The 19,056-nt window shown below is 46.1% G+C and overlaps 1 protein-coding gene across 2 annotated transcripts in view; it reads left to right on the forward strand.

Moving 5' to 3' along the window:
* PCGF2 (polycomb group ring finger 2) overlaps window positions 1–12,138 on the forward strand; it is a 32,064-nt gene extending 19,926 nt beyond the window's left edge. Inside the window, exons 5-10 of one of the 2 annotated variants that reach the window (XM_026654822.2) lie at window positions 704–754; window positions 880–988; window positions 1,773–1,821; window positions 3,254–3,352; window positions 4,768–4,848; window positions 10,843–12,138. In XM_026654822.2, the coding sequence (XP_026510607.1) occupies window positions 704–754; window positions 880–988; window positions 1,773–1,821; window positions 3,254–3,352; window positions 4,768–4,848; window positions 10,843–11,187 (734 nt within the window). In that variant the 3' untranslated portion in view covers window positions 11,188–12,138. The remainder of the gene's footprint in view (window positions 1–703; window positions 755–879; window positions 989–1,772; window positions 1,822–3,253; window positions 3,353–4,767; window positions 4,849–10,842) is intronic. The other variant, XM_026654821.2, reaches the window with a different exon arrangement.
* Window positions 12,139–19,056: the final 6,918 nt, after the last annotated feature.

Raw genomic sequence — 19,056 nt, forward strand, 5'->3', positions numbered from 1 at the left:
CCTGTTGAAGTCGATCCCCTTACATCATCGGAAGTGGGGTTAAAGGGCTTCTGAAATTGCCACCCTTACGCCCAGTGCAAACACAGAAGTTGCACCCCTTTCACTGTACCGGGTTAGTTACAGGGGTACAACCTGCTTTAGTGTGGACGCAGTTATATCGGGATAAAGGTGCTTATACTGGTGTAGCTATTTCCATAGGGGGAATAAGCTATCCCAGGCTAGGTCTACACTGGGGGGAGGGAGGGGGGATCGATTTAAGATACGCAAATTCAGCTACGCGAATAGCATAGCTGAATTCGACATATCCTATTCGACTTACCCCGCTGTGAGGACGGCGGCAAATCGACCGCTGCGGCTCCCCCGTCGACGGCGCTTACTCCTCCTGACGAGGTGGGAGTACGCGCGTCGATTCGGGGATCAATTTATCCGTCTAGATGAGACGTGATAAATCGATCCCCGAGAGATCGATTTCTACCCGCCGATCCGGGTGGGTAGTGTAGACTAGCCCCTAGTATAGGACACATTCAAACCAGTATCGCTGCATCCACATGAAGGCTTATACTGGTATGACTGTATTGGTAAAACATCACACTCCCAACTGGGCATAAAAATGGTGTAGACTAGGACTCGATCTTCTATTCTCCCTCTCTTTTTATTCTTTCTTTCTCACCGCTTCCTTGCTTTGATTGATCTTCTCTTGCAGATGAAATGAAGAGACGGCGTGACTTCTATGCAGCCTATCCCATGGCAGACGGTAAGTGTCTGCAAACAGGAATAGCCGCGCAGTGTCTCTTCCTTTCTGTTCTCTTCTCCTCTCTGTCTCGACGCTAAATACATTTTGGGAGGGGTTTAACGTCTCTCTTCCTGCTCCTTGTGTAGTTCCCAATGGGTCTAATGAGGATCGTGGGGAAGTTTCCGAACAAGACAAAGGGAACCTGACAGATGATGAAATTGTCAGCTTATCCATAGAGTTTTACGAAGGAATGAGGTAAGATTTTGTTGCTGTTGCTAAACTCCTTCTGTTCTGAGTCAAAATCCTGCCCTTTCTGGCTACCTCTAAGATCTTATTTGCGGGAACGGATCGAATCCTGAAGACTGTTCTCAGCTAGGGTGACCAGACAGCAAGTGTGAAAAAGACCGAGAACGCTTAGCTATGTGAATAACGTAGCTGAAGGCGACGTACTTAGATTGACTTACCGTGGTGTCTTCACCATAATGAGTCGACTGCTGCCGCTCCCCCATCGACTCCGCCCGCACCTCTAGCGGCGCTGGAGTACAGTCGAGACGGGAGAGCGCTCAGGGGTTGATTTATCGCGTCTAGACTAGACACGATAAATCGATCCCCGCTGGATTGATCGCTGCCCGCCAATCCAGCGGGTAGTGTAGACATACCCTTAAAAGTGGCTGTGTACAGACTAGAGAGCCTCAGGTGTGTTGTGGATGTGCAGGGGCTAATTAAGCTTATGAATGGAGGGCTCGTCATGTGACCTGAAGTCAGCCACGTGGAGCATTGTAGCTGCAATACACAAGCTAAAACAAAGCCCTGAGTAGAGCATATTGCAGTCGCAAAGCCTTTTATCCACTGGCTCTATGGCTTAGCTGGAGATGATTAGATGGTACATGCCTCTTCACCACCGCATATCCAGAGAGAAATTAACCCTTGTGTCACGACTGCCTTGGCGAGGTTAATATCCCCTCTCCGTGGTTAAGGGGGTGACTCTATTTTCTGTTACTTTTTTATAAAAATGCTCATTCTGTCCCTTCTTCCCTAGAGATGAAAAGAAAGGGACGATTGAAAACGGGGATGCGGAGAAGGAAAAAGTAAGTGCTGCCAGGTTGGGTGCGGTGCAAAGGCCTAGGGTTAGGGCCTTTGCGTTGGGGCAGATAAGAAGGAACTATTAGTTTCATGGTACGGGTGGGAAATCTGAGGGGCAGAAATCAAGGTCCACTTTTTTAAAGGGGGCCAGTGACTTTGGGTGTTTCAAATTTTGGATGCCCAACTCTTGATGGACTTTTTGCCCAGATCTTCAAAAGGTATTTAGATGCCTCCCTCCCAGTGATTTCAACCTGAGGATCTGGATTTGACTTTCAGAGGGACTGAGACCCTGTAGCTTTTATTGATTTCAACTACAATCTGGGGTGGTCTTTGCTATTCACACAACAATCAAGGAACCACACAGACACAAATTCTCCAGCCTGTATTATACAGGAGGTCAGACTAGATGCCATAATGGTCCCATCTGGCCTTAAAATCTATTCATCTAAATAATGATGTTTGCTGTATATACACCCCATGCAAGGATTAGCTATATAGACGCTGTGGTGCTTACTGGGTTCTGGCAGCTACTAAAACACTACACAGTAAGCATCACTAGAGAGCTCACAAACTATTTAAAAGGATGCCATCCTATTCCTATGCACCGCAAGCACCCTCTGGAAGGCATACCCAAGATGTCTTAAACTGGACATCCAAAAATCAGTGGCCACTTTAGGAAATTTAGGCTCCCAGTCCCACAAAGCACATCTGTAACTTTAAGGACAATTAGTTCTAATTCTTTGTTAGGCCAGGGCCTGAGTGAACCTTGCCCCAGGGCCATAAACAGCGTGCTGGATGAGGTTAGAACTCAAGACTTCCTGGCTCCCAGCTCTGTGCTTAGAGCAAATGATCTGAGATAATTTTTTTCCCTAGAGTTTGGCACTATTAATCCCGAGAATTTCAATTTGAGCTCATCTTTCTTCTGAAATATCAGTAAGGAGGAAATCAACACAGACACACGTGTAGAATATGTTTGTCTCTGTATAAATATATAAAGACACTGATAGTTCTCTGGTTATCTCATAAGGGCTTTTCTGCTTACTTTGTGCAGCCCTTGAGAGATCGAATGATCTGATTTTTAGTCTAACCAGTTAGCAAGATATTTATTTTGGTCCTTTTTAATGGGGTGTGAGTCATTTATGTCCCAGAGGCCTCCAAGTTAAAAATCAGTCGAAGGCATTTTTCTGCTGCTGCTGTTTTCTCCGTGAGGCGCTCTAGCCCCTGCTCCCCACCCTTGCCTTGCAAAACCAGAACAGTATAGATTGCAGCAGAGCCCTTTGCGTGTGACCTGCAGGTCTTTCATGCTCTGTTTGTGTACGATAGATTTACAGCTGCTCCTGTACGTATTTCATCCCCTCTCCTGTTCCAGCTGCTCAGCTCTCAGTAACGCTCTTCTCTTCCCCTCCTCCCCCTGCCTTCCCTCTGCTCTGGCCCCAGAAGAACGGTGTAAGGTTCCTCCGGTGTCCTGCTGCCATGACAGTCATGCATCTGGCTAAATTTCTCCGCAATAAGATGGATGTTCCCAGCAAGTACAAAGTGAGTAGCGAGCGACCGGCAACTGGTCCTAGGTCACTGCTTGATCTGCTGACCTCGGTCAAGGTCCCATGCAGTGCGTGCCCACTGGTGCAGCACCTGTTAGGCCGGTTGTCTTTGGACCGTCGTTTATTACATCCATGGAAGCCGTATGAGCATTTAAACGTTGTCCCTGGGGCCTGCTGGCTTTGGACCGTCCCTTCTTACACCCCTCATTCTAAATACAAACTGGGGTCCTTGCTGGGTTCAAAAACCGCATGTCCCCATTCTCCTTTCAATGTCGTTATTGTGGGCTATACTTCGCTATTAAGCTCTTTAGGCCAGACCCCTGTTTGTTACGTTTGCGCAGCACCTGGCACAACAGGATCCTGACTGAGGCACTATTGCAATACAAAGCTATATTCTATCTGATGGGCATTCTAGTAGCACCTCAGGACCCCAACCAAGATTGCAACCCACCGTTGCCTAGCACAATGGGGCCAGAGGAACAGCTGGCGTCAAGTTGCATTACTCCATTTGAAGTCAACGGCCTTGATTTGCACCGGCAGAGGCGCGGCCCCCGCCCGTTTCAGAAGAAGAGTGTATCTCAGAGAACCTCCTCCCTCCGCCTTTCCCCCCAAATAAAACCAAACGCATGCTTGACAGCCCTGCACCAGTGCTGGAAATTCCAATCTCAAAGACCTCCCCAGATTTTCCGAAGATTTATTATGTGTTTCTCTTATTGAAAACACACACTTGTTTAAAGACTTGGCAGTTGTCATAATACTACTTAGCACTTATTCACCCTGCTGTACAAACATTTGCTAATTAAGTCTTGCAGCCCTCTTTTAAATAAGCATCCGCCTCCTCATTCTGTACCCAGGGGGAAGCTAGACTTGCCCAGAGCTATTCAGCAAGCTAGCACAAGAGTTAGAACTCAGTCCACCAGACCACCCTCACCTATCCAGTCTACCTAACAGGGCCTTCTTCAGAATGATTCTGACACTGATTCCTACCAGGAGGGGACCTGACACAGGGACATTGGACCTGATTCACTGCATTTTGTATAGAGTCACTCTGATTTGGTAGCATGTTTACATTCATTTTGCTGGGCAAAGTGTGGAGCAATGGTTAATTCCACCCCCGACTGCCCAATGTTCAAAAGAAGCTTAGAGCCCACTTCGGCACCAAAGTAAGTGGCCAGATTTTCAAAAGAATGCAGCTCGGTTGGTGTTGGGCTCTTAGGAAAATCTGGTCTAAAGTGGGAATGGGGCACCCTGGAGATTATTTAGATGCCTAAATGGGAGCTGAGCTCTGTGGAAGAGGAAATCTGACCCCTTCTGTCCAACCATGGATTGGGAAAGAAGTTATTTTATTTTGTCCTTGGGACCCCTGGGTCACTGGAGGGGGAAAGATTCACTGTGGTCTGTATTTGTCAGGTGGAAGTTCTCTACGAAGATGAACCTTTAAAGGAATATTACACGCTTATGGACATCGCCTATATCTATCCTTGGAGAAGGGTGAGTAAGAAACTCCCTCTTCTGTGCTGGAAGTATCTTTGTCATTTATTGAGAAGCAGCGTGGTCCCGTGGGCAGGGCAACCGCCTGGGATCTAGGAGACATGGGTGCCAGCCCTGGCTTCGTGGGTCACTTCCCTTCTCTGTTCTGTTTCCCCTCCCACCATTTGTCCACTTGGTGTCCCATCTCCAAAGCTTAAAGTCTAGAGCAGAAGGCCTCTGAGTGACTACAGAGAATTCTTTCCCCGGCGACTGGCTGGCAGGTCTCGCCCACATGCTCAGGGTTTAACTGATCACCCTAATTGGGGTCAGGAAGAAATGTTTTCCCCTTGGCAGATTTGGCACAGACTCTGGGGGGGGGGGTTCCACCTTCCTCTGCAGCGTGGGGGCACAGGTCAGTTTTTGGTTTGAACTAGTGCAAATGGTGGATTCTCTGCAACTTGAAGTCTTTAAATCAAGATTTGAGGACGCCAGTAAGTCAGCCAGAGGTTATGGGCCTATTGCTGGAGTGGGTGGGTGAGGGTCTGTGGTCTGCAATGTGTAGGAGATCAGACTAGATGATCATGATGGTCCCTTCTGACCTTAAGTCTGAGTCTTCAGTACTGGGTTTCTCTATGTTCGTACAGCACCTAGCGTAAGGGAGCCCTGATCTCTGAAGTCCATAGATACTACTGCAAGACTCCTAATGATTAATATCAGTTAATCAATACTAATTTTCAGGCAATAACTCAGCCCCTTTTCAAATGAAATCTTTTTGTGATGAGTGGGTGTTTTTTCAGTGGTGGATAATAATAGTTAGGGGAAAGGTTTCAGAAGGAGAGGTTTATTCTTCCAAAAATATCTTGGACCTCAATTTTCTAGACATGCTGGGCACCCACTACTCCAGCTGCAGCTAATGGGAGCTGCAGGGTGCTAAGAATCTTGCCAATTCTCATGATTTGATAAAATGATTCGGCCTAAATGAGCTGTTACCGCTCAAGAAAGAGATCTTGGAGTCACTGTGGATAGGTCTCTGAAAACATCCACTCAATGTGCAGCGGCAGTCAAAAAAGCTAACGGGATGTTGGGAATCATTAAGAAAGGGATAAAAAATATGACAGAAAATATCATATTGCCTCTATATAAATCCATGGTATGCCCACATCTTGAATACTGCGTGCAGATGTGGTCGTCCCATTTCAAAAAAGACATTGGAATTGGAAAAGGTTCAGAAAAGGGCAATAAAAATGTTTAGGGGTATGGAACGACTTCCATATGAGGAGAGATTAATAAACTGGGAATTTTCAGCTTGGAAAAGACACGACTAAGGGGGGGATATGATTGAGGTCTATAAAATCATACTGGTGTGGAGAAAGTAAATAAGGAAGTGTTGTTTACTCCTTCTCATAGCACAAAAACTAGGGGTCACCTGATTAAATTAATAGGCATCAGGTCTAAAACAAACAAAAGGAAGAATTTCTTCACACGCCACAGTCAACTTGTGGAACTCTTTGCCAGAGGACGTTGTGAACTTTGTTATAGTCTTGGCCTTCAAAAAAGAACAAGATAAATTCAGGGAAGGATAGATCCATTAGTGGCTAATAGCCCAGATGGGCAGGGATGGTGTCCCTCGCCTCTGTTTGCCAAAAGCTGGGACTGGGCGACAAGGGATGGATCACTCGATGATTCCCTGTTCTGTTCATGCCCTCTGGGGCACCTGGCATTGGCCACTGTTGGAAGACAGGACACTGGGCTAGACGGACCATTGGTCTGACCCAGTCTGGCCGTTCTTATGTAGAGGGACCATTGTGAGTCTGACCTCCTCTATAACATTTGTCCATAGAACATGGTTGTGGATAAAAGCTTGAAAACGTGACCATGAAAGGCAAAAAAATCAGAAGGCAAATTAAAAAACAAACAAACAAAATCCAGTTTATAAAAATCTCATGATTTGGGGGGCTTGACTTGCGATTTTTGACACTCTCCCTCCCCCCAGTGTTGGCAATACTGTGTTCAGCAACTCTGGAAAAAAACCCAGGTCCCGACTATTACCCGCTGCCCCCACACCTGGAACGGGGGTGTTGCTGGCACTTCCGAAAGGGCATTGGAAGGAGGGAAAGTGCCAGGTTTGAAAACCGAGATCCATCCAAAACCATGTTTCCCTTGTTGACGCTTTCTCTGCTAGAGCGTTTAATTAGAACCAGGTGCTCCAAAGAGCCTTGATTCACTCTCCCAGCCCGCGGTGGGGCGCAGGGGCGAACTTTCAACAACCGCCCTCTTCCTAGCCAGACATAGCTGCCCTGCACAAATCAACTGTTGTTTGTTTGTTTTTTAAAGGGGAAAAGGGTTTAACGTTCCCCTTCTTAGTGATCATTGCAAATGAACTCCAGCAGCTCTAGATTTCCCCTTTTGTGGCTCGAGTCTTTAAAGCACTTCAGTTCCAATTCAGCAAAGCTCAGAAGGACCCAGATGAATGAGAGTTAGGCACCCAAATACCAATGAGGATCTGGGTTAAAAGTACTGTTGAAGTCAATGGGACTTCATCACATGGTTAAGCTCCTCTGTATCTAAGGTACGTATCTGGCCCATATCACTGTGATAGCTGGGGCTCACAATCTTTAATGGATTTATTCTCAGCAGCCCCGGTAGGGAAGTAGTTATTCCCCTTTTACAGATAGGGAACTGAGGCACAGATGTGCGAAGGTATTTCGGCGCCTCGCTACCACTGAATCGCCATTTGAGGATCTGGACGTAGGCACCTAAATACCTTTGTAAATCTGGCCCAGCGAGATTAAATGTCTTGCCCAAGGTCACACACAAAGTCTGTGGCAGAGCAGGGTCTTGAACCTGGGTCCTAGGTTTGCGGTCTAACATCTGGAACATCCTTTTTCTCCTAACATAGACTCATTAGACTGGCCACAGATCTAATCTAGTCCAATATCCTTTCTCTGACAGCAGTCAGTAGGGCATGCTTTAGAAGAACAAAATTCCCCTAATTGCTGGGAGTTAGCGATTGGCTTAAATCCCGATGCATTTAAGCCCTTCTTAATGTTAATATAAATTTTGGAAGAGAAACTACCTACTTATTTTATCTGTTCTTGTTATCTATATAAACATCTAGTCCTTGTTTTAATCTTGCTAAGTTTTTAACCACCATGACATCATGTGGCAATGAGTTCCGCTGTTTGGTTGTGAAAAGATTATTTCCTTTCATCACTTTTGAATTTGCCATCTTCTAATTTTATTGAATTGTTCAAGTGCTTTCCAGAATAGGAACACATTTTGAATATGTGCGCATTTCCTGAAGTGGGGGCTTAAGCACATGCTTAACTTTAAGCAAACGAGGAGTCTCATTGAACTCAATAGGTAAGCATGTGAGTCTAAGGGCTGTGCTAGACCAGTGCGTAACAGTTCACATGATAAAGCCCTGGCTCCTTGAGAGACCAGCTAGGAAATTTTAGATGGTTTTCAGTAGGATATTTTTCACATTGCCACTTGCTAGTGGGTGGGTTTTAAGATGCATCTCATTTGAATTCCTGAATCCTTCATCACTTTTTTCTGGAAGGCAGCCTGAAAATCTTTTCCAGAGACTAGCTTTTAATCTTTCATGAACATCTAAATTCTTGAGCCAACTGGCTCAGTTCCTGGAAAGACATCTCAGAACTTGAAATTTTACAGGTGTGCCTGGAAAGAGCCACTGGAAATTCATATGAAAATAAAACAAAACAATAAATCCTGTAGCCAAAGGATTGTGCACTTGCACAATGGGGCCTGAATCATCAGTGCCCTGCACCTTGTGTAGCCGTTCATACTAGTGGGTGTTGAACACCACGATTCTGGTGTAAAAGGCTACACAAAGTGCAGTCAAGGGAAACTGTGACTGTAAGATTCAATCCATTTCCCACTGAGAAACCAAATGGCAAATCTCCCATTACAGCCAGTGAAAGCATGTTGGTGCCCATAATTTAATATTTCACTCATTCTGCCCTTCACTATTATATCCAAGTACTGAGATTTTATTTGAGACAAACATTTTCAGACTCTTTCAGTCCTGTGTTTTCTCTCTAGCTTCATTCTTAGATCATAGTTTGGATATCCAGCCAGCCTGTGGGACGCAATGGATTGTGTATTATGGAGAAAGAACATAACGTCCTATAACAAACCATTTAAATGGTTAAAAGAACGAGGGGTCCTTGTGGCACCTTAGAGACTAACAAATGTATTTATTAATTTATTTGTTAGTCTCTAAGGTGCCACAAGGAATCCTCATTCTTTTTGCTGATACAGAGTAACACAACTACCACTCAGAAACCTGCCACCATTTAAATGGTTAGTTAATGAGACAATGCCACAGTCCTTTGGTAGAACTTTTTAACCCCCATCAGTATTACCTCAAAACTTTGTCAGGCAAGATATTTTGGAAAATGTTTGTCAGAACTGAGAACCTACCTGTTTGCAGATGTTTCTTAATAATACTTAGTGCTTTTAATTCCTAGCTCTCAAAGCATTTTATAGATGGATGGCAATGTTTTAAAATTACATTGTCACATAGTTTTAGGTCATGAAAGGGGAAAGTTTTAAACAGACTAATATTAATAGAAATAGTCTATGCCTGAATTAAAAACAAAACATGAAACAGATCTGGGTTAGATGTTGAACATACCCCGCTACTCTCCCGAAGCATTCTGCAACCAGAACTTGAGTTTTGTTCCAGAGCTTGAGAACTCCTAAAGTTAAACTGATAAGGAGAATTGAAACTGACCAGTCAACTTACACTGCTGAAGCAGAGTGGAATATAAGAGGGGGGGAAGGAAACACATTCATAAATGATAAAGTAAATAAAAATTCATATAGTTTTAATAATGAGGTATTATTAGCAGCACAGGTAAGGACATGCATTTGGTTTAAGTAGGATTTTTAAACTGATACATTATTTTTAAAAGGAACAGTATCTCCATTCCTCTCTTATGTATACGTCTATCTTGAGAAGACGCCAGCATGAACAATTTAGATAATACTTAAACTTCATATTTTGTTTCGATGTTTGCCATTTTGAGACTTTTACAACATAAGCTTGTGGTACAAAGTTCAGTTAATTCAGGAGAATTAAACTTAACTCGGGCGTCACAACAGCAAGGCCATAATAAAACTGGGCTTTAGACGATCATTGTATTGAATTGAGCCCTGATCTAGCAGAGTTCTTGGGACAGATTTAAGCCTGTGTTTTGTTGAATTGGGGCCCTGGTTGAGTTTTTAAACATGAAGTTAAATGCTAGGCCATAGCACGCTCTGGTGTCAAGTCAGTTTATTTACACTAAAATAACAGGAGTACTTGTGGCACCTTAGAGACTAACAAATTTATTAGAGCATAAGCTTTCGTGGGCTACAACCCACTTCTTCGGATGCATATAGAGTGAAATATATTGAGGAGATATATATACACACTTACAGAGAGCATGAACAGGTGGGAGTTGTCTTACCAACTCTGAGAGGCCAATTAGTAAGAGAAAAAAAACTTTTGAAGTGATAATCAAGATAGCCCAGTACAGACAGTTTGATAAGAAGCAAGTGTGAGAATACTTACAAGGGGAGATAGATTCAATGTTTGTAATGGCTCAGCCATTCCCAATCCCTATTTAGCCCTGAGTTGATGATTTTAGGGGCGACATTCCCAGGAACAAATGGCAGTCAGATGCATAACTCCTGTTGGCAGCTAATGGGAATTAGGCCCCTTGGCTACCCCTTTATACATTTGAATCTCTCCCCCTTTAGCTTCACTTCTGAGTCCCAAACTGCTGTCCCAGACCTGAAGAAGAGCTCGTGTGGCTCAAAAGCTTGTCTCTGTCATCAACAGAAGCTGGTCCAATAAGATATTATCCCACCCACCCTGTTTCTTTAATATCCTGAGACCGACAGCTACAGCTACCCTATGTCCAGACTAATTGGTGTAGATATCAGTGTGATTGTCTCTAAAAACACCCATGTGAACATCTTTTGTCTCCCTTCTCCCCCCTGTAGAATGGGCCTCTCCCTTTGAAATACCGAGTGCAGCCAGCTTGCAAGAGACTAAAACTGTCCCAGCCTGCAAACTCTGAATGCACCAACACCAGCGGAGCATCCGAGTGCGAATCCGTCAGCGACAAAGCCAACAGCCCAGCCACCTTGCCCGCCACCTCCTCGTCCCTGCCAAGCCCTGCCACACCTTCCCATGGGTCGCCCAGCTCCAACACCACTACGATAAGCATCCCTGCCAACCCCGGCACCATACTCAATGGCACCTCGAACTGCCACCAAATGCCACCCTCCTCCAGCAGGGGGCGCAAAATGACTGTGAATGGCAGCACAGCATCTGCCTTGACCTAGAAGGGACCCCTGGGGCATGACTTTCCATTTTATATATAAATATATATGTGTATATAGGAAAAAAAATTATACATACTTATTTTCTATTGATTGACCAGATTAATTTAAAATGCAAACAACAGACACAAAATGTGGTTGAGTATTTTTTAATGATTTTTTTTTTTGTCTTCAACTTTATGGAACTTGCATGCCATGAGCCCAAGTTTAGGTAAAAGCGGCAGCCCCTTCATTTTCTATACCTTCGGTCACCCCAGGAGCTAATGGGACTCCGTAGTAACGGATACACAGGTAATGGCAAAGCACATGGACTGAAAGTCTCAATCCTCGGTGTAAGTGCATTTGTGGTGCTGTCACTTTCTTCCAAAAGGATGAGGCTTGTCCAGGCATTTCTTAAGAGCCACATCTGATGTCATGCTTGTGTCTGCCTCCCCTACCCCCTTTCCTGACTGGTTTAGGGATGAAGAACCTAAAAGCAGATGTTGAGTGTTTTGTGCGTATGGACAGGCAGGAAGTGGGTCTTAGAGCTTTGTAAATCCTGCAGTTCTTCCACTAGCCAAACTCTCATGGACTTTAAGCCAGAAGCTTGCCTGGAGTTAGGGCCATTGGCTAAAATTTTCAGAAGTACCTAAATGATTTAGGAGCCCCAGTTCCATAGAAAGACAATGACCTATGTGATTTAGGAGCCCAAATCAATGTGGTGCTTTTGAACATGTTACCCATAGGGTGTTATGTCCAGAGCAGCCTAGGGGATTTAGACACACCTTCCATTAATTTAAAGGGAAGAGTTTGGTCTGATTCCTCCCCCACCCCCAAGAGTGCATACAGCCCCAGCGGAAGCCAGCAAGAGCTGCAGGTGTTGTGCACCTCTGAAAATCAGGTCCCATGAGTCACATTTTTCAAAAGAAGTCAGGGCCAGATTTCTGGGAACATGCTGAAGTGTGTTGTTCCCCCCCCCCCCCCCCTAAATCTCCCCCTAAATCATTCCCTAGCCTGCTTTAAATTTCTCAGCCAGAGGCTCCTTCCCTGGCTCCCTTTAGAATGACAGCTTTTCCCACTACCTTGTTGCAATGTCTTATCTGATCATTTTAATCACTGGGTAGTCTCCAAGGAGAATTTCCATCCCTCTGTAAATACATCCCTGCTCCTGTCTTCACTTCATAATGATGTTCCCCCTACATTTCTGTGCAGTGGGGCAGGAAGGGGGAGAGATCTCAGCTTTAAGGGCCACCAAAGCACATTCCATTTGGAGGTGGACTTGGCGAAGGGATCTAAAGAACCCAGGAACTGGTTTTGCAAAAGGATGTGGCTTCGTCTCCCCCATGTAAATTGTCTTCTCCTTTGCAGAGTAGCTTTCTAATGACTATTTGAGGCTTCGATCCTGCAAAGATTTAAGCATGTGCTTGACACACTCCAAGCAGTTCTATTCATTAAGCACATGCCTTAAGGGTGGAATCTTCAGGAGAATCTAGGCAATTTAAGAGCACAAGTCATTGATTCCCCCCCCCCCCCAATGGAGGCCGAGGGATCTAGCCCTTCAGGTCAACAGAAGTTGGGAACCTCTCCTGGGCTCCTTAGTCATTAAGGGCTCTTTTGAAAATCCCACTCTAAGACTTTGCAGGATGGGGGCTTCAAGTAATGAATACCACCTTCAAAACAGGTAGTGCTCACTCATTGGACCCATAGCAGCATTTCACGTAGCTTCAACATTCATGATCTTGAAATAACCCGCCTGGGTGGGAAAGGAAGAGAGTTAGGGCCCATCCCACCCAGGACACCAGCATTTCAGTCCTTCCACGGTGGTGATGGTTACCAGGAGTGTGGTTTCTTTGGTGGGGTGGCCAGAGATGATGCTAAAACGAAGAACCAATGTATTTCCCCATCAAACACTCTGCTCTCCATTTCTTCCTCCTCAATAGCTCCTTGCTTGCTAAAAAGTTTAAATTCAGCATTTCAAAGCTTCATTTTAGTTCTACCCTGTCCCACCATCTCCCCTTCATCCTCCTCATGCAGGATTAAAAAAAACAACAACAGTGCCTTTAGAAAGGTGGTTTATGTGTGAAGGGGACAGGGTAAAAAAAAAAAAATAAAGGGGGGGGGGTGTTACTGTGTTTTCTTTAAAAAGGCATGTAGCTTTATAGTATGTGGTGCTGCATTTTGCTTACATCTTGTGTTATGAAATTGTCCCCATGCAGGGGGGGGGAAGCGCACAGGTCCCCTTGCAGAGAATTCTCTTGCATCATCCGCTAAAGATTTCCTTCCAAGCCGCAGTGATACTTTTCCTTTAAGGTAGGGGTGTGAGTGTGAGTTAGAGAGCATGGGGTGGGGGAGAAGGGGAAGGGAAGGAGTGGCTGCATTCTCAGAAGCACATGTTCTCTTGGGCCTCAAGAAACTTATTCCCCTTATTTATTTATTAATTCATTCCACCATGAATGAATAAGTGCCTGCAGATCCCAGGAACAGGAAAATTCCTGCAGGGGACAGGAAAGAGTCAAGCTGCTAGAAAGGAGCTGGGGTTTTCTCTGCAGGGGCCGCAGGTAGAGTGGGGGGAGGGGGTATGGTGCAACATATTGCTAAAATCTTGTGTAATGAAATTGTCCCCATGCAGGGGGGGGGAAATCCTGAAGGCATACTGAAACCAACAGGAGTGGGGAAGGGAACTGCGTATACAGAGCCTGACTCCAAAAGGTCAGCAAACATGGATTTAAAAACAAAACACTAAAGTATTCTCCCAAAGAACTCAGAGGTGTCTTTGCTGGGAAGAGCCAGCCTGAGCAGAGAGCCCTTTGTGCAAGTCATTCGTGGTAAGGCTCTAGGAAGGTTACGGTTAAAGGACTTTCTTCCTCAGAATGCTGCATAGGGAGAGGTCTCCACCGGGAGGCATTAATCGGTGCTATGCAGTTCAGCGTAGGGTGAACTGGTTAACGCTGAATTAGGCAGGGCTTGGGACCGTAACTTCTTAAAAACCTTTGAGAACGTTATCCCCAGCAAGAATGAGGGATCTGATGGGCGAAGAAACACTTTTTTTTGGAGGTGGAGGGTGGGTGGGCGGGCCGGCCATCCGAATTTCCCATGGAAGCAGCCAAAGTGGGCAGAATGCATCTTCGGTTGGGTCATGGGGGGCAGGTGTGTGTGTGGGAAATCGGGGGCAATTTGCATGTATTGAAGATGGCTCCCTTCTGCCCTGCATTGTCTCATGGGAGGAGAAGGCACCCAGGTCGACTGCAGGGGAGAGACACATAAAGCTGCCATTGTTCTATTAGTCTTTCCCATTTCTGTTTCTTCCCCTTCTATTGGCTGGGGCTGGACTGCGAGCTCAATAGTGTTTCACGGGGCTTCAGGGGTTGAAAATATTCACTGGACTTTGGTATCCCTTCTCCTTGTACATAGGCCAAAATGGACTAAATGAGGCACTTCCACTGCCTCAATTTGGGGGTTTGGTTCCCCCCCCCAATATGGTACAAACCAAATTGCTCTGTATGTTTGCATCCTGTATGATGTTTTAATGTCCAGTAATATATTTGGATATTCATATATCGTTATTGGTTAAACATTTGTATAACTATACAGCTTTGTAAATGTAATAAATGCTGCAGATTGTCCTTCAACTTGTCTGTGTGTGCAGATCTAGCCATCAGCCTGCCTAGCCTTTCATCCTGCCTATATATGTCCATCTACCAGCCTGTCCATCAATCTGTGTATATCCATCTGCCATCCTATCCTTCCCCCATCAATCTGCTCTGTACATCAGCCTGCCTATCCTTCTACCTAGCATCCATCCAGCCTCTCTCTCGCTCATATGCAATCCATTAAGCCTAGTCTATATATAGACTTCACCCACGCATCTGGGATGCAGTGAGGTTTGACACATTCATGTTCTTTTAAGATTTAGTCACTTCAGGTGCTTAAAGTTACCCCTCGCTCCCATCCTCCCAGGTCAGTAGAAAATAGGGTGACCTGACAGCATATGTGAAAAATCAGGACAGGGGGTGGGGGTGGGGAGTAATAGGAGCCTATATAAGAAAAAGACCTGAACATCAGGACTGTCCATATAAAATCGGACCAGCTGGTCACCCTAATAGAAAAAATAATAATGCCACTCTTCCCTATCCATCCCTTCCCGAGTGTACCCCTGTTCTCCCCTTCCGCTCAGCATGTTAACAAGCGCTCCCCTTTTCTGATGGCCATTTTGACCTGGTTTATCACACCTCCTTTATTCAGCATTGCAAAGCCAGAGCTCAGTGGCTTTGTCTTAACTAGCGAAAAGGTTATTTAGGGAGGCAAGATGGGTTAGTGGTGTGGCAGAGCTCCGACCGTGTCCCTGTGGGTCCCGCGCTGCCAGGCGGTTTATGCTAGCCTCAGAGGCTCACTGCGACCCTCCACGTAGCCCTTCTCTCTCTAGGGCCAGGGTACAGTCTACTGAGCCCTGTCCATCATGTGCCAGCATGGAAGTTGGTAAGAAAACTCCCCTAGTCTCTGTTGTCCCTACAGGCTTATTCAAGAACAGTTGAGTCTCCTGTCCTGACAGGGGCCTGTCTTGTCTTCCCTTCCCAGGAGGTGTTTCTGTAGTGGTGGGTTGGGGGGAACCCAGGCCCACCCTCTACTCCGGGTTCCGGCCCAGGGACCCTAATGGCAGCAGCTGTTGGTAGCTGACCTTTCACCGCCAGAGTTGCTACATTTCCCTGGGCCACTTCCCCACAGCTCTCCCGCTTCACTCTCTCAACGCTTTCTTCACCCTAACCTTAGGGCTCCCTTTCCAGTGATTTCAGGGTGTCTTCATTGCCCAGCCCTTCAGCCGCACTTCCTCTCCCCTGGCTCTCTTTGGCCAGACTGGAGTGAGCCCTTTTATAGCATCAGAGGGGCCTTAATTAGAGTCAGGTGCTTAACAGCCTCATCTGACTCTTTGCAGGTTAATTGGAGTCAGGTGTTCTCATTAGCCTGGAGCAGCCCCTGCTCTGGTCAGTCAGGGAACAGAAAACTGCTTATCCAGTGGTCAGTATATCTGCCTTCTACTACTCTGCTGTTCCCAACTGGCCTGGGTCCACCACAGTGGCTAAAGCACTAAACTGGGACTTGAGACTGAGGGTCTATTCCTGTCGCCACTACCAGGTGACCTGGGCCACGCCATGCTATCTCCCTGTGCCTCGGTTTCCTCACCTGTAAAAAGGGGATAATGGTGGCTGATGATGCCAACGACAACTTCACGACCCTTTGTAAAATGCTTTGAGATCTACAGATGAAAAGTGCTACGCAAGAGCTAGGTATTATTACATGCTGGGCTTAGTCACCACAAGCTGGCGACACCTGGCCTAAACTTGATCACTTTTCCTTGTCTAGACAAAGCCTAAGTAGATTTAAGGGCATTTATTTATTAAATCCAAAAAGATCTGGGCTCGTCTATTTATCTGCGGCTGTCATGACCCTAGTATGTAAGGCCCAGATCCTCCAAGCCATTTCGGTACCTGCCGCCCACTGAAATCACAAAAGTGACTCTCCCAGGCAGTCTATAGCAAAGCAGAAAATGTAACCCAGATCACCAGGTTCCTCCAGTGCTTTAGCCACAAGCCCACCCTCCTCCGCTAACTTTTTTTTGGCGGGCGGGGGGGGGACCCCTCCACACATCTTTTCCCAATGAAAGATTATTTTTAAAAATCAGTTTTGTTCCCTCTGCTGCCTTCTCCCCCCGTTTGCCAGACAGTGACAAACCATAGTGTCCTCACCAATACAAGGAGCCATAAATCACTGCAGGACTGCGGGGCCAGGGGAGATCTAGTCCATTTTTTAAAGCTAGATGGCCCCGTTCCTGACACGAATGCATCTGGGAACCAACCTTCCCCAGTAAAACTGCAGCCGTGACTTCCCCTCTCTGAGCTCAAGCCGAGGGGGTTACTCACTTTCAGCTCTGGACTCTCCTTCCACCACAAGTCTCTTCGGCGAATCGCTTTGTCCTTGGGACGTGGCAGCAAAGGAACTCGGATATTCATCAGCCTTAGCTGGTGGGGGAGTGGAGGGGGCAGATGATCAAAGATTAGCCTAGCAAAGAGCTACATTATAAATAATTTGGTCCCTGTCCTCCTCCATTAAAGAGTATATAGGAGCCATTTGAGTTCCCTCTCCTGCACACATCTGACCTCTCTGCAGGACAGCAGGGCTTCGGAGTCCAACCAAGAGGCTAGGTTTTCTTTTTTTTCCAGAAATGCATCCAGCATAGTTAATCATAGGAGGGGGAAAGTCCCCTGCTTAGCTAGCGCCTCATTATCAGATGTGTGTCACTGGGAGCTTGATCCAGAATTCGCACAGGGCTGGAGGCGCTGAAAGCTACTGAACAAAGCTGTCCGCAGTGTCTAGGATGGAAGCCGCGCATTCATTCGGTTGCTATTACTTCAAACGCGGGGTGCCGCAGCGCTCAGGCCTGGGGGCCAGACTGGCCTGGACTCGGCCCCCCCAAAGCAGGGGTGAATAGTTCAAGATCCCTCAGCTCATTTAAAGCCACCTAAGGAAGGGCCCGATTTGCCAGGGAGTTTAGCAGCTCTTGTGAGCCAAGCCCTCAATCCTACAGAAAAATCCAGGCTAAACTTTCAGCGGGTGATCACTTGAAGCAGGAATTAATCCAGGCAAGTCCTACAGTGCTGTGCAGGAGACAATCATACCGCTCCCTTCTGCCTTTAAAAATGTATGAATAACCCCATTGGCTTCAATAGGGCTACTCTCCGGCTTAAAGTTAAGTATCAGGGGGTCGCCGTGTTAGTCCGTATCCACCAAACCAACAAGGAGTCCGGTGGCACCTTCAAAACTAACAGATTTATTTGGGCAAAAGCTTTCGTGGGTAAAAAACCTCACTTCTTCAGATGCATGGAGTGAAAATTACAGCTGCAGGCATTCTATACTGACACATGAAGAGAAGGGAGTTATCAAACCGGTGTTGACAGGGCCCTGTGTTGCAGGTTTCTCTTTGCACTGTAGACGTGACCTTGGAAAAAGCTGGCTTGAGAACTTTGTGTCTGTTGGCTAAAGAAACTCGGGGCTATGAGCCAAGAAGCCGCTCCTTTTGTTCCTGGGTCCTCCTGCATTCAGAGAAGCAGGACTTTGCTCGTTCCTTGTAGGCAAAAGGAGATATTTTCTTTGATGCTAACAGACTCCATCAATTTCTATTTCCAGCTGGAACATCTCCACCAGGGCCTTCAAATCTAACTAGCAGCTCGGGTCAAAAAGGGGCAACGGTATTTAGGTACCTAACTCTCATTGAAAATGGGAGTTGGGCACCTAAATACCTTTGAGGACCTGGGCCGGAGCCCCTTGCAAATCTGACTCCACATAAGCCACCAGCAGCAGTGCTAGTGATGTGGTCTTGGATTCGGGAGCAGGATTTCATATTCAGTGTGTCCGTGTGTGTTTCCTTGGTGAAAGCCCTGATGTAATCAGAGCTTTGCAGTCACTGAAAGGACTTTAAATGGATGAGTGCTGTTGGCCAACCACCCCAAGAATGCTCATTGGTGTTAAATTCCTTGTAATAGTCCTTCTAGTTTTCACTTAATATCAGAGGCAGGCGAAGCCATTCAATAGCATCAAGTGCCCAACAGGAGAACTGGGGAGGGGAGAGAAAAGAAGGTCCATACAGAGAATAGACCATCAACTTGAGGGAACTTTCAGCAACCAAGTCACCTACATTGCTTTTAGAATCCAACCCCTCCCCCTACGTAAATGGACATTAGCTGGGGAAAAGGCTTTAGTCAAAAGCAAATCCCTCTGTTGGGTAATGAGGACTGATTTTGGTGATGGGTTATCCTTGAAGAGAATGCTTAGGAATGAAGCGCTGGGTGGCCCAGAAATCAACAGCTTTAAAATCTCAGCTGGCCTTGGGTTGTTCGTGCC

Source organism: Terrapene carolina, unplaced genomic scaffold (genome assembly GCF_002925995.2).
Source record: "Terrapene carolina triunguis isolate 2854851 unplaced genomic scaffold, T_m_triunguis-2.0 Scaffold193, whole genome shotgun sequence".
NCBI classification, from domain to species: domain Eukaryota; kingdom Metazoa; phylum Chordata; order Testudines; family Emydidae; genus Terrapene; species Terrapene triunguis.